Source organism: Halyomorpha halys, unplaced genomic scaffold (genome assembly GCF_000696795.3).
Source record: "Halyomorpha halys isolate HHAL.00 unplaced genomic scaffold, Hhal_1.1 Scaffold108.1, whole genome shotgun sequence".
NCBI lineage: Eukaryota > Metazoa > Arthropoda > Insecta > Hemiptera > Pentatomidae > Halyomorpha > Halyomorpha halys.
In genome coordinates, this window is record NW_027112950.1 from 37,239 (window position 1) to 52,596 (window position 15,358).

Genomic DNA, 15,358 nt, shown 5'->3' on the forward strand with positions numbered 1-15,358 from the left:
AACATAAAATAGTTAGACTGATGCAAGTCCATTGTGATATGACAGCTTGTACCTGCCTAAGTGTCAACCCTTGCTTTTTTTACATTGGTATAGAATACTAAGGAAAGGTCACTTCCTCTATAGTCAGTGTCTGTCGAAATGTGCCAGATGTCTATAGTTTATACTATATAGTTTATAATGGTAGTCTGTTTATAATAATAGCTGTTAAATACTATAGCGTTCGTTAACTCGCGAATAATATATAGGCAGTTCTAAACATTGAGGGTCTAAACTACAACAACCCGCTTCCAGTTGCAGCTAATCACCGTGTAGCTTCAGGGAACCCAACTCCGGCAGAGATTCAACCACAACCGAAAATATAACTAGCGGAAGCTCATGCCCCACGATGCTGGAATAGGTCAAAGTACGCGCGGCAACCGCCCAGGACTTAATAAAGGCAGTTTCCGACCTTGAAAGGTTCACTGAAGAGAAAAGCCATTTCCCAAAAGGAGATGATCAACTGATTGGTCGAATAGATGCGAAGAGAGTCAAAAACCTGCTCGACAGTGAGGATACTGAGGCGTTAAGAGCAGCAGTCGTCTGTAGGGTGAAAAGAAGTATCCTCAATCAAAATCAAGCTGATGAAGAGACACCCTGGAACGTGATCAAGGCGAGATTGAAGAAGGCATTTGGAGGAGGACAGTGGGCCCCCGAAGAGGACATATCTATGATGATAAAGGGGACAAAGAATCCGAGGCAGTCTGATGGGCAGTATGCCGCGGAACTCCTGCCATGCTACAATAGAATCGCCAATAAACTCAGCGAAATGATGGAGACAATTCAAGTACAGTTTTGGATGTAATTCCTATCCAATGTACTAAAGATTCAATTGGTAAAAGAGCTGGAGAAGAAGGAGAGAATGCCGAAAGAACGCTCCTTCGTCGAGTGCACTCAGAAACATATAGACAAAAGCGCCCGGGAATAAGAATCCAATGGATGTGGAAGAACCAGGATGGAGAAGGATTACGTACAATCAGCCAAGGACTACTCCACCGCCATTGAGAAGAAGAGAGTACAAGTATATAGGTCAGGAGAAAACGGTGAACAGGGAAAGAAGATTATGAGACGTAAAACCAAGAACAGGAAAAAGAAGAAGTTTCGGGATTATCGGAAACTGAAGACGAAGTGGATGAATTGCTGTCAGCAAAGTAGCCAAGGAAGTGCAGGGAAGCTAAGACCAGGAAGAAGGACGACACTAAGTGAGATCTTAGGAGGATGTAAGCAGAGAGGCGACCGCACATTGAAAAACTAATATATGAAAGGAGAGAAGGGCGGTATGTTAACCCGAGTGAACGCTGGAGTATGCTGTCCGGTGGACACAGCCAGTTCAAACACCATTGCTTGTAGAGAGGTAGTTGAGAAATTGAGCGACGAGGGGAGGGCTCTCCATGTAAAGTTTTGCCAATGTAAATTAATTTCTCTGGGTTGGTCATGCAGTGTAGAGGGGGAGATATAGGTTAGACTGGGTAAGTGGGAAGCTAAAGGGGACATTTTAACAATTCATGTAGTCATTAGGATGCCCAGGGATTATAAGGTGATCATTGGTTGTGATCTTTTTGCGAAGGTGAGGGCTTGGATAAAGAATAGTAATGTAGTAAGAATAGTAATTGGATATCGATTATTAAAATCGGATGAAAGATGTACTATTGCCAACAAACAATAGCAGACAGGAAGCCAGGGTATCTCCAGATTCGTATGCACCTAGAGGACTAGCACAAAGCGGCTTTTACTTTTGAAAGAGGAAAATATGAATTTACGAGGATGAAGAACGCTCTCATTACATTTCAGGGGTTAATGAACGAATTTTCGAGAGGTATAGATGAATCAGTATGCCAGGTTTACAGGTATGATCAACTGGTATTTAGTAAATTGGTTACGGACCATGTGAAACATTTAAAGAGCGTTTTCCAGAGGATGCGAGACTAGAGACTTTGGACTAAAACTATCTCGAGAGAAGTCATTGCTGGGACAAAAACGGATAAATTCCCTAGGATATACTATATCTCAGGAGGGTGTTAGAACGGATGTGCAGAAGGTAGCAGCGTTATATCGGATGGCGGTGCCGACTGACATAAAAGGGATTAGGAGATTGTTAGGGGCATTAAACTACTGTCGTCGGTTCGTCCCTGATGTGGTGGCACACCTGGTACCCCTCAACAACTTGCTAAGGAAGGTAGTGCGATAGTAATGAAACCGGCTATTGAAGACTATATACGAAAATGTATAGATCAGTTGCAGAAGGAACCATTACTAGCGTTTACTGACTTCCAAACCACTTCACGCTCACAAAAGACGCTAGTGAATACACGCTGGGAGCAGTGCTGTCTCAGGTAGGTGAGGTAGGAGAGCGTTCCATGGCCTACGCTTGTAGGCGTCTTACAGAGGCAGAAGCACGTTACAGTGCTTAGGAACGAGAACTACTTGGAGTAGTATGGTCAATAGAGCATTTCCGACCCTATTTGTTCGGGAGACAATTTATGGTCAAGACGGACCACAGGCCCCTGCAATGGGTGGGAAAGCTAAAAGAATCGTCGGCGAGAATTACAAGGTGGAAGAAATGTTGAGCCAGTGCAACATGAAAATCACGTACAAACCTGGCAAGGAAAACGTCGTGGCAGATTGGCTCTCGTCGTGGCTATGGCGAAATAGAAAATGACCAAGGGGAAACGTTTGGAGTTGGAAGGCAATTCTTGAGAGAGTGGGCCCCGGAAGAATAACAGTAGTCCGCTTGAGAACCATTACGACGATCTAGTCTCAACCGGGTGTTAAAGAGGACCAAATCTTCAGAGCGCTGAAAGAAGCATCCAACGCCGGTAAAATCCACCATTTATATATTGGAAATGCGACAGTGTGGAAAAAGATACAGCGGCTGTAGAGGACGGAAAAGATCGGCGTAGATCGATCATTTATTCGATGTACATCGATGGTAGATGCCCTGAGAGACCTAGAACATCAAAAGAAGGTAACCTTGGCGTATCACCAAGGAAAAACTAATCATCGTGGGCTGAACGAGACTCTAAAAGCATTACGGCGCAAATATTTCGCGAGTTACATAACACAAAAATCAGTGAAGACTAAAATGACTTTATTCTAACATATTTACAAGAACTACATGTTACTGTTACTGTTACTCAGTCTCTATCTTCTAATTTCTTGCTTAGCTATCTAGTCTAGGAAATATATATGAATACTTGAGAAGAGGGGGTAGGAAGAATAGTGAAATAGGAGAAGGGGTTTGGACCAATCAGATAATTGAGGGAATTAGGCGGAGCCTAGAGAGCCTATGAAATTAGAAGTAAGAACAGGGTGGCCAGCATTCCAAGAATTTGGAATGACCTAAGGACTCGTGACAACTGACTTACATGTGTTAAACATAAAATAGTTAGACTGATGCAAGTCCATTGTGATATGACAGCTTGTACCTGCCTAAGTGTCAACCCTTGCTTTTTTTACATTGGTATAGAATACTAAGGAAAGGTCACTTCCTCTATAGTCAGTGTCTGTCGAAATGTGCCAGATGTCTATAGTTTATACTATATAGTTTATAATGGTAGTCTGTTTATAATAATAGCTGTTAAATACTATAGCGTTCGTTAACTCGCGAATATAACGAAATATGATCGGCAGCCATCGTGTCAAGAAGAGACTCCTACCGCGAACGCGCCGCTCTGCTACTTACAGGTTGAATCTTTCACCTGGAAAGGTTATATGTGGGTCACTGTCATCGATGTATTCAGTAAGGTGGCCATGACACACCTAGTACAGGACATGTCAGTGGAGGTGGTTATACCAGCCCTTCAGACATGGTTTCAATTCTATGGCATCCCCGAATATGGAAAGAATTTGTTTTGACAGTGGGAGAGAATTTTACAACGCAACCATCAGAGAGGAAATAAGAATATTGGAAGTGGTGTGGAACCTCAACATCCAAAGAGCCGCGGAGGGATAGAGCGGCTTCATACCACTCTAAGTGGCCACCAACGAGTGTACCGGCTAGAAAGAGGACTGGAACCTAATGATGCGATGGAAAAGGGAGTTGCAGCATACAACCACTTCATACACACAGTTACGGGGTTCACCCTTTCGAAATTCTTTTTGGGATGCGGGGGCGTCGACGGGAATACCGTGGTACTTTGCCCGGAGAGGACGAAATGGCCGGTGTTGTGATGGCCTTGCAAAAGTTGTGGGTCAAAGTTAGGGACAGGATTTGCCGGGAAAAAAGTAGAAGAGTGGCCCAACATATTCAAGTTATGTTGATCGAGACCTAATGGGTAAAATAAATATTGGGACGGTGGTATATAGGAAAGTTGGAACTAACAGAGGGAAAGAGCTACAGAGTTATGAGAGCCCATTCAGAGTGATCGTCATTAATGAAACAATATTGCTACAATAGAAAGTGTCAAAGATCCTAGAATGAGGAGAACTGTCCACAATGAACAGTTAAAACTTCTGGCAATCACAATATAAAGTGTCCTCCTTTTGCCATAACTAGATTGGACTACACAAAATGTAGTTTTTTTTTCTAGTTTGTTTGTTAATTTTGTATACATAAATTTCAAAAATGCCTTTCTTCATGTCTTTTTCATGTTATTTTGTGATGATTCTTTTCTTTTATTTTTAAGTTAAATTTCTCAAGGTTGTATCCTTGGTCCCATCCTCTACACCGTCTATATTATATCTGACATTCCAACCAATCCTAGCACTATCCTCACCACTTATGCCGATGACACATGTGTGCACGCAGTTAATAATAACCCATTAATTGTATCTCAAACTCTCCAATCTCATATCACATCCCTCGAAGAATGGTGTCGTAATTGGAGGATTAAGATAAATTTACCTTTACTCTTCGTCGTAAACCTGCCGACTGTCCTACAGTTTCATTTAATAATGTTACTCTTACTCCTGTCGAACAGATCCGCTACCCTGGACTACATTTGGACAAACGATTAACCTGGAATCCTCATACGAGACTGAAAAGACAGGAAACTGCACTTCGATTTCGACTATTACAGCACTTACTAGACAAACGGTCTAAACTTCCAACACATTACAAAAGACTGATCCACATGACTGTAATAAGGCCAATCTGGACATATGGAGTTGAGCTTTGGGGTTCCACTAAACCTTCGAATTCCTCTCGTATTCAATCTTTACAATACAAAATCCTTCGTAAAATCCTCAATGCTCCTTACTTTATCACAAATAAAATCATACATAAAGTCCTTAATGTTCCCTATGTAACCGATCTAGTCAGAACCAGGTATCACTCCTTCCATTATAAACTCTCAAACCCCCTAGTTTCTAACCTTGTATCCTCTTCCATTCCTGACAATCCTCTGAGGCGCCTGAAAAGAAGATGGCCTTGAGACCAGCTAATGTAAAATGTCATTAGAGTGCTACCAATGGGTAATTGCTCTACACGCCTGCAACATTCCATTTTAACTAAGATCATATTTACTAAATGTATTATATAATATACAGTTGTAAATTTCAATAAAGATATTTTTAAAAAAGGGTTAATTTACGTATTAACTTTAGAAAAATTTGTTTACAGTGTTATTGATATATGTATGTTTCTTTTGTATATGATGGAGTTAACGTGTACTATAGGCTTATTGTTTATTGACAATAGTTTATTGTAAATAGTTTGATTTTTTTTTTTATTGTATATGTTATCATATTGTTCAGTATAAGTTTACGAGAATTATTCGTAAACTGGTGGGGGAAGTTACAGCCTGTGGACGATAACAGCTGACAGGTGTAGGTTCTAGGATTTCTTATTTGAGGAACATTGTTAAATATTAAATAAAATAATAATTTTAAGGCGTAAATCAATATTCATCTAATTGATCCAACTGAATATGCTGTTCACAGAATTAATTTCATTGTGCTACGGTTACAATAATTCCATAATTTCTTTTTCAGAAGCGATAGTTGTAGCCTATTTTATCATTGTGCCTTGCGATTATTAAGCCGTGAGGTTTGTGAGCGTTTACAAGGCCCTTACGGTTATGCTTCGTCGCATGTATTACATTGCCATAGAAGAGCAATAAAGGTGTGTAATACTAATTTTACAACAACAGAATAATTTATTATTATTTACTATCTAAAAGTACTTTACAACACTTAATACGAATGAAACCTAGCTTATTCGTTCAAATAGAGAATTGAGCCAAAGGGTATTATACAAGTAAGATATGGCTCATTCTCCGATTTTTTGTGCTATTTCAGTTACTGAGCTTCTTAAAATTGATCTGTGACTGAATGTGACTGAATGTGAATGATTTTATTTTTCTGAGAGTATTCTGCTTGAGACTATCGTTTCCTTATCATGGTGAGCTTTTGATTTATAATGTTTTGCTATTTATAAAATATATAATGCTCCTTTTATCATTCCCCAACCCAGTCCCTAAAGCTGAGGCTTAGAATTTATAAGCTTGACGTTTAAATCTTTCCAGTTTCTTTTGTAGTTGAGAAAGAGAGAGAGAAATACTTTATTCATCTATGCTGAAGTACTTTACAGCAACTTACATAGAAAGAAAACAGTTTTTTTCCCTACAGTTTCCTTTTATAATCAATTTCAGTCTATACACCAAATATAAATATTTCAATTCATTCCCTTTTTTCTTTCCCTTTTCTGTTCCTTCAATTTCACCATTTCACAATTTTTAATTCACCCGATCAACAAATTCACTCTCCCAAATTAACCCTTCTAGATCCTCTCCAATGACCCGCTAAACAAATTCACTATTAGACGGCAATGTGAGATCAGACCATTAATAATAGTCACAGCAGTAGATCAGTTCACCGAAAAAATAAACAAATACATTTTACAAGAAAGGGACTAACACATATATTCAAAGGAAAATATAATAAAAAGCCGGTTACAAGAAACACTTGAATGGATAAATAAGTTTTAAAAAAATAATATTACTAATAAAATAAAATAATTTAATGAATAAATAAGTTAAAACACACAAATCGACAGGTCTACAAATTAAAATAAATAAATAAAACAATGAATAATTTCCTATGAATAATAATGGTGTATGATCCCCAGGGAGTCCAAAATAATATTTTCTGCTAAGATTGCAATATCCCCGATGCTAACCTAGGCCTTCTAAGAAACTCCTTGTTCTATCTGGCATTGTTCCACGAGATCCAAACTAGAGGCCTCTCACGGTGAACTCTCTCTCTCCGAAGATCTTGCGGAATTCGAAGTCGGAATTCTGGCCCATTCTTCGAAACCTTTCTCACGCAACGACTGCCGTAGAGTTCTCACATTTTGGTTGCCCTTATCCACACCAAGTCTATCAGCAGATGCCGCGATTACGTCTTCGTAACTGAATATAGACTGAAAGAGGGAAACATCCGGAACATTCGACAATCGCTGGCCAATGGACCAATGCTGTAGTGAAGCTTCCCATTGACAGCGGATCAGACCCAGTCCTCGATACCTCCTGGGTGCGTACAGTATCGCCGACGAGGTGTTAGCGGGGAGCCCGATGATGGCCTTGATACTCCTGCGGATATTAGTATCAATGCCCTCCAACATCGCAAGACGTATCTTTGTGAGGGAAGCAGTCTGGATAGGATAAACAAGGCCCGGAAACAAGTATTGGTTGACAACGCTGATCTTCAGTTCGGGCTTGAACAGGCACGAACTCCCTAATTTATCGAGGTTATTAGTTATATTTGTCACCACCTCTAGCTCTCCAGAGAATGTACATCCAAGATATTTGATGGTGTCCTCGGCTTTTGCCGTTTGGATGACCTCCATATTCTCAAGGGAGAGCCTTGTTGACCGCAGCTCTCCTTTGTCTATTACGATATCCACACTTTTCTTTGCATTAATTGCCAAACCAATCTCCGCGAGCAGCCTCTGGACACTATTTATTATTCTTTCCTCAGAACCCCTGTCGCGCGCCGCTACAGCCTGATCGTCCGCAAACCCTGTGAGGACCACTCTCTCTAGATCACTTTTTAGGTCATATCCAAACTTATTGGCAAACTCCTGATCACAGAGCTCGCGGTACAAATGTTCGATTGCTAGGTTGAACAGCGAAGGCAACAAGGGCCTTCCCTGAGGCACCCCCCACAAGATACTGACCTGGCTAGTTGTGTGTCTTCCAATACTGATCTTTATCTTATTTGTGGTTAGGAGAGCCGCAATCACATTTGTAAGGTTGGATGACACACCTCTTGCCTCCAGCAAGCTCACTATGTGTCCAAGACCAACGTTGTCAAAAGCACCAACAACGTCCACAAAAACCACCGCGCAGTCTTTTTTTCTATTTTTAGCATCTTTTATGATCGCGTCGATGATTCCGGCGATTACATGTGTTTCCGGCAGACCTTTGATGAAGTCCTTTTGACTTTTGCTGAAGTCACAGACTTTGACTTTGCTCACAATCGAATATATCGTTATTGGCCTCCAGGAGGAAATACTTTTTGGGTCTCCCTTACCCTTGTAAACCAATATTGTGCGCCATTGGCGTAGAGGCTCTGGTACATATCCCACCTTCAGCATGATCTCCGCAATATACTTGATGATGTTACTTCGAAGTATTTTATTGTGCGGACCAACACACCATCCGGCCCCGGCGATGAGTCCAACGATGTCGACTTGATAGCCCTCTTCACGATCCGACTATCTATGGACACCTAATTTGGCATCGGGCGCCTTTCTCATAATCCGCACGTTTTCGGAGATTCTCTTTTTCAAATAGGCTTCTGAAATGTTTCTCTATGTCGGCTATCTTTAATGGGCATTGCTTGGGAGCGTTGGTGTTCATGTTGCTCTGTACCACTTTTTTCCTTCTATTATAATAATTGTATTAGGCTAATTCATAGTGGTACTGCTCCTGCCGACGGTCCCTATCTGCCTTATTAGCTCTTTGCGGATTCGACACCTTCCCCGCACCCTTGTCGGCCATTTCGTTTTTATTTTTTTCCTCATTTTATAGAATTAGATGGCAGGGTGCTATGGGCCCGGCAGTTTGGCGTTAATATTTTAAAGGAAATTCAAGAAATCGCCTACTGCCCTGTCGAAATCCGCAGAATTAAAATTTTTAACTTTCATAATATCGTGAAAGGCAGCCGACCATTTGCCTATTTCTATTTTGATATGGACTATCTCCCCCTCTCCGACCTCATTGTCACGTACAATAGTTAGTAAGCCCCTTAATTTTTTGTTGTTTGCCACACTGGGATGCTTCTTCGCTATATGGGTTCCAAGACCTCTATCACCCTTAAAAGTCAGCCCACAGACCGGACAGACTTTCTCAATTGTCTGTGGAGGAGGATCTTGTCTGTCCTGTTCTTTTTCCGTCTCATTTGTCTGCGGTACTGTAGGCAATCTTGGGAAGACATCACCGATTGAAACCGTCTTGCCCAATATTACCCATTTCTCATCCTGCCACTCGACCTTAACACACTTTTTTTCGGAATCTCCAGTGGCATCCATTGTCATCACGGAGACCACCACTGCCTCCAGAACAATGCCTTCCGCTCTTGGAACCCATACTGTTTGTCCCAGTTCGAATCTCTCGGGCCTCTGTTGGTCTGAACTCATATTTCCTATATTCATCAATAATTCACCAACAGATACCGAGACCTTTTCACCTGCACGGAGGATTCATTAAGAATCAATATAGAAAGGTATATACCTGATTTATAAATATAAATGTAATAAGTATAAATTTGAAATAGCGATTAGTTAGAAAAATATATAAATATGATGAATATAACAATTGTTTAAAAATTAAATAAATAAATATGTGTGCATATAAATATAGAATTATTGTTCATATGACAAAAACATCATGCAAGTTAAAAATAAATAAATAGGTTAAAATTTATTACTTACTAAGTAAAATGCTAAAATGACGATTAGTTAAAAAAAGAAATATATATAAATATGCTACATATAGCTTTAAAATTGTTTCAAGATTAAATAAATAGATATATGCATGCAAATATGAAATTATAGCTCATATGATTATAATTATAAATAAACAAATATGATAGTATTTTAAGATCTCGAGTCAGTAAGTTAAAATATATATACAAACATTAAAGACACACAAAAATGATAAAATCATGAACAAATAAATACAAAAAATGTATAGCTGGGTTAAAAACAGATTTAAAAAATATGTTAGTCACTAAGTTAAAATATATATACAAACATTTCAGATATAAATATGGTTAAAAAAAACAAAGAAACATAAAACTTGTTAAAACAATATAAAAAAGTTAATAATTGGTTAATATAAATGAGTCACTAGGTAATAAGTCAAGTTAAAAAAAGTATATAAATAGATATAAATACCAGATAAATTATAATATACATAGATACTATAGGTTAATAAAAAAAAATCAAAAAAAAATCCGATAAACAAATTTAATAAAAGAAGAAATCCAAGTGATTTCTGCTATTTATCTGACCACTGCTACGCATAATAAATGTCCGTCGTCCATGCCAGCAAACTGACGTTCTCACTGAAAAAAAAAGAAACAAAATCTCGAAAGAGAACCCAAAAGAAGAGAGGAAAAAAAAACACCAGAGCCACAAATCAATTTCTTTCTCCCCAAACAACTATGGTACAGCTGGCTATTTAATGTGTTCCAGTTACACATTCAATATCAATACTAATATACAGAACAATCAATCACACCTTAATACAAAAAAAAAATCCCCCATCATGCAATAATATTAAAACTAGCTACACATACACAAAAATTACAATAACAATACAGGGTGCTGGCTCCTCCGATAACAGACGACATGATTTGCGAAGATACGGTGACCTTGATTATCAGCCACCTGGGTCCAGTGAGTGGTGGGGGGTGACAAGTCTGTACCTTCCAATTGATAAGGCAGCCGACCCGACTTGGTATCGCTGCTTCTCTTCTCGCTAGACTTCCAAATATCGGCTCCATTTATTTTAAACTCGGCAGATCACTCTCTTGCCTCTATCTCTTCGATTGTGCTGATTTTCAATCGAATCGGACAACAACAGCTGGATAGCGTGAACCCGATATGTGTCTGTCAACGGCCAGAGCCGAACTCCCCATGTAAATAAACCCCAATAATGTCTATAAGGAGCATCACAGAGATAATAAAGCAGTATCTTTCTAATAAGCGTGCGTTTTAATTCTGTTCCCTCTTTTCTTCAAGCCTTTCAGTCCATGTGCACGTAAGTGTTACATAAAAATACATCCAGTAAATGTGATGTTAGATCATAACGGTATGATACAGACATATAGAGAAACATATATAGACCCATACATCTGCTTTAGAAAGTTTCGAGGTCATCTTATTTTCTGGTGCCTCGGGGAATAGTCAGAAATAGAAGAGGAGACAAGTTTAGACACTAGTGGGTTTGGGTGCTTTGGGAATTTATAATGGAAGGATTGATTTCTGGTTTGGGCTTGATCGGTTACTTATGGAACATTAAGGTCTTTGTGGATGATTTTATTTATGACTAAGTAAGGAGCATTTAGGATTTTACGAAAGATTTCAGATTGTAAGAATTGGATACGAATGGAATTCGAAAAAAAAACATTATATTTAAATTTGTTGCTGTAAGTGATGTAGTAGCACAATAAATGATACAAAATTATTGCACATCGTAATTTATTTATGTATACATCTTGAGAGTTTTTTATCGTGTTTACAAATAATAATATCTTATGTTTCAGACAATAATTGAATCTTCAGTTGTCCCAATAGGAGAACTTCGAATAGGAGGCCATCTGGAAAAGGCAATACTTTTTAAGTTTTTGGCGGATTACTATATGATTCCTTGCCAACTGTATAGAGCAGGCAGCCTTCTAACCTGGGTGGAAGTTCCTGTTCATCCGCTTCATCGTAAAGAAGAAAAGCATTACGTAGTTGATTTATTTGGAAATTCCGGATATTTATTTGAAAAAGATGATGAAAAACTGAAAGAAAAATTTGGATATCAAGATCGAAATCTAGAACCCAAAAGGCCCAATATTATTACAGATATTGAAATATGGCTTGAGGATATCGAAGAAAAGAAAATTGATTTATATAAAATTACTCCAAATCTGGATAAAACTAGCAGTGAAATTTTCCAACATCGTAGAAAAAAGTTTATTAAAGCAGATATTCGTTCTTTTCTAAAACCGATTCTCGAATCTATGTTGTTAAGCCGCATTGAATTTTTAGATAATTATGAAGAGGAAACATCAGATACAGATGAAACAGGCAGCCATGATAGTGAACTTATATCAGAAGAGGAATCTGTCGAAAATGAAGAAGAATGTGACAAGCGATTAGAAAGAGTTGTTAAGTCAAGTGATGTTCAAGAAATCATAAATAACATTTTAGTAGCGTTGTTTGACAAAGGGAAAGATGTACATTTTGAACTTTCCCTTGTTAAGCAATTATTTACTGAATATAAAGGTAAATTCAAAAGAAGAAAACATTCTATTGACGAAAGAAAGGAATCTAATGAAGTAATATACTGCACTGATTCAGACATTATCTCGAATGTATCAGAATGGAGTGTTGATGAGAAACTGAACAATGAACCTAATTTAGATCCACAGACCGAATTAGTTGAAGCAAAGTTACCTCGTGAACCAATGTCGTCTCAAATATTAAGATATGTGAAGAACGAGAGACAAAAGAATATAGAAAAGGAAAATAGCAAAAAATGTATAAGAAAAAAAATTAGAACGATTACCGACCACATTAAGCGGACTGAAGCTCATTTTTTTGCAAGGTTTAATGGATCTCATCGTCTATTTCCGATGGATCACTGTATAATAAGAAGAGCTAGAGAAAAAAACGCTTGGGGATTAATAACACCTCTAGATGAATCAACAGATGAAGTAGATTCGTACTGTGACGAAGCTCAAGAATCATTGTTACTTGAGTGGAATAAACAGCACTTGTCATTTGTACAGGATGAGAAAAGATTGATATCCGGTTTACCAATGAGAAAATGTACCTCAAAAGTTTTAAGAAGAATTCAACCTCGGAATGAATTTTATAGTAAGCCAATAAAAGAAACTCAGGCCTTACTACTAGTGATTGTAAAAGAGGTCGAGAAACATATTATTGAAGAAGAAAAAGAAATGGCTTCCAAATGGACTCAAACCTTCATGATGAGAGAGAAAATTTATTTCGATGATCCGATAGTAGTTGTAAGCTCCTCCACCTCAGAATCGTCAAATGAAGAAGAAGAGAAAACAGAAGGAATAAGAGATACTATCCAAGTAAAAAAAGAAGGCTTTTCGGAAAAAATTCAACAAATCGAAAATCAAATGGATGTAACTTCATTTAAAAACAAATTAATGTCAATACTAAATATCAGAAATAAAAATGTCGAGGGAACAGAATTTCCAGAAGGAATCGTTAAAGCTCAAATCAGTTCAGAAGAAAAAATACGTGGGACATTAGAAATAGAAACTGAAGAATTAGAAATTAATGAGGCAGAGTACATTAAAAAGTTTCCAGGAATACTAATAGTGAAAACAGGTAAAAAACACCCTCCTTATGACAAAGCAGTACAAACTGATTTCGACGAATCAAAGCCAGAGGATATTTACAAAAAAAAAATACCTGATGATATTTTAAATGAACAACTCCAAGAAAGGTTAAAACATATTATAGAAGACAACATTTCTATCTCTCCTTCTTACGAAATTGAAGTCAAGGAAATAGATGATATTCCAAAAGAGATGACGATTTCGGAACTTTTCTTACTTGATATTTCGTCAATAGAATCCTCAAGTGAGGAAAATAGATTAATTAAAATGAATAGATTTGCCAAAAATACTTTAGAAACCTATATCGCTTCAACCGAAATTCCGAACTATATTCCTGGAAAGAAAGATGAAGAAGTCAAAATAATCTCAAAAGATATTTCGGAAGATGATGATGAAATGTCTGTTTATTCTACAGGACCTGTCCTACGCCTTACAAAGAAAAAAGGCGTTCAACCGAAAGACCAAAAAAATACCACGGATAATAGTTATACTACAGCAATATCTGGAGGAAGTGGTGGAACCAAGTCGTATGTTAGCCAAAATAGAAAACAGGAATCAGGAATGACAAATCCACCACCAGGTAACAAAGCAGAGGAAGAATGGATACAAATAAGAAAGAAGCTTTTATATGACATTTTTTACACATTTGATACAAAAATTCACGATTTAAGTGAATTATTTCGCCAGATGGACTTTTACTTTCATGAAAATAACAATATTAGTGTTTCACAGTGGATTAGTGAGGATGAATTGGAGTTGGAGGAAAATGAGGAGGAGGAAGAGACAATATAAACTACCTAACTACTTTTAAAGCTTTTATCTTTCTTATTCATAATATAATTAACTTCTCTTTATTTTATATGTTGGGCTCATTTTAACGTTGAAACTCCCACATAAGAAAAAAATATATTGCTTAGAATATCGTTAAATACAGGAATTTCAAATACGATATATTTTTTTCACAGAAAATATTTAACAGCGGTAGTGCTCACCAATTGCAAGGCCAAATACTTAATACCTACTAACAATTCATTAAAATATATAAAAGTAAATAAATAATATCCGTATCTTTTGACAAAATGAAATGCTATAAATTCTTATGAAATAGATAATTTATAGATGCTATAAATTCTTGTGAAATAGTAACCAGTTGAGTTAAACAATAATAATAATATTAAGCAATGACTTAATTGAAGGAACCATATCGTTGTTTAATTGCTGAAAATATATAACAACTATTATTTGGACTCAGAGGACCTCTGTCCTGACTGTTTCCGTCCAAAACGCGAATTCCAAATTTTGCAGAATCACAATACTTCCCCTTGCTATATACTCCATATACAGGTAAGTGAAAGAAAAATAATCATACCTAAGAATCCTTGGCGAAACCTAGGCAAATGTGTATCCCCTAAAACATTAACTACACCAATTGCTGGATGCCAATGAATACTACACTGAGAATGGAACAAATATTGGCTTTCTTTCAGTGCAAACGATCAAACTTTCCACATTTTATGGGAAGATGAAATATTATTGAACCTGAATACAGAGAAACCTAGGTTGAAAATTAAATCAAACAGATAGATGATAATTATAAAATTCCAGGCCGAAACAAATCAGATTGTCACAAGTAATGACACTCCCAGTTGCAACTGAAACACTATTTTATTCATCTCAGCGCTCCTCTATATACTAAAAATAATAAGAGAGAGAGGAGTGCGAAATGAAACGCTTGAAGTGCTCTCAAAGACTGATCTATTTGCGGAGCCTGTCCGTCTATATATATATA

At 37.5% G+C, this 15,358-nt stretch overlaps 2 protein-coding genes across 2 annotated transcripts in view; both read left to right on the plus strand.

Annotated features, from left to right (window-relative positions):
• LOC136796559 (uncharacterized) overlaps positions 1-841 on the plus strand; it is a gene marked incomplete at its 5' end in the record, with an annotated part of 29,542 nt that extends 28,701 nt beyond the window's left edge. The window contains one exon of the mRNA XM_067050606.1: positions 457-841. Within this exon, the coding sequence (XP_066906707.1) occupies positions 457-841 (385 nt within the window). The remainder of the gene's footprint in view (positions 1-456) is intronic.
• A 5,125-nt stretch (positions 842-5,966) lies between these two features.
• Positions 5,967-14,361, plus strand: LOC106677784 (uncharacterized). Its single transcript, XM_014415900.2, has 2 exons — positions 5,967-6,097; positions 11,749-14,361. The coding sequence occupies exon 2, from the start codon at positions 11,845-11,847 to the stop codon at positions 14,359-14,361; it is 2,517 nt and encodes an 838-aa protein (XP_014271386.1). The 5' UTR covers positions 5,967-6,097; positions 11,749-11,844.
• The last annotated feature ends 997 nt before the right edge of the window (positions 14,362-15,358 follow it).

Bases quoted from the DNA above. Each gene is read 5' to 3' on its own strand.
- LOC106677784 (XM_014415900.2), top strand. From the start codon at position 11,845: ATGATTCCTTGCCAACTGTATAGAGCAGGCAGCCTTCTAACCTGGGTG.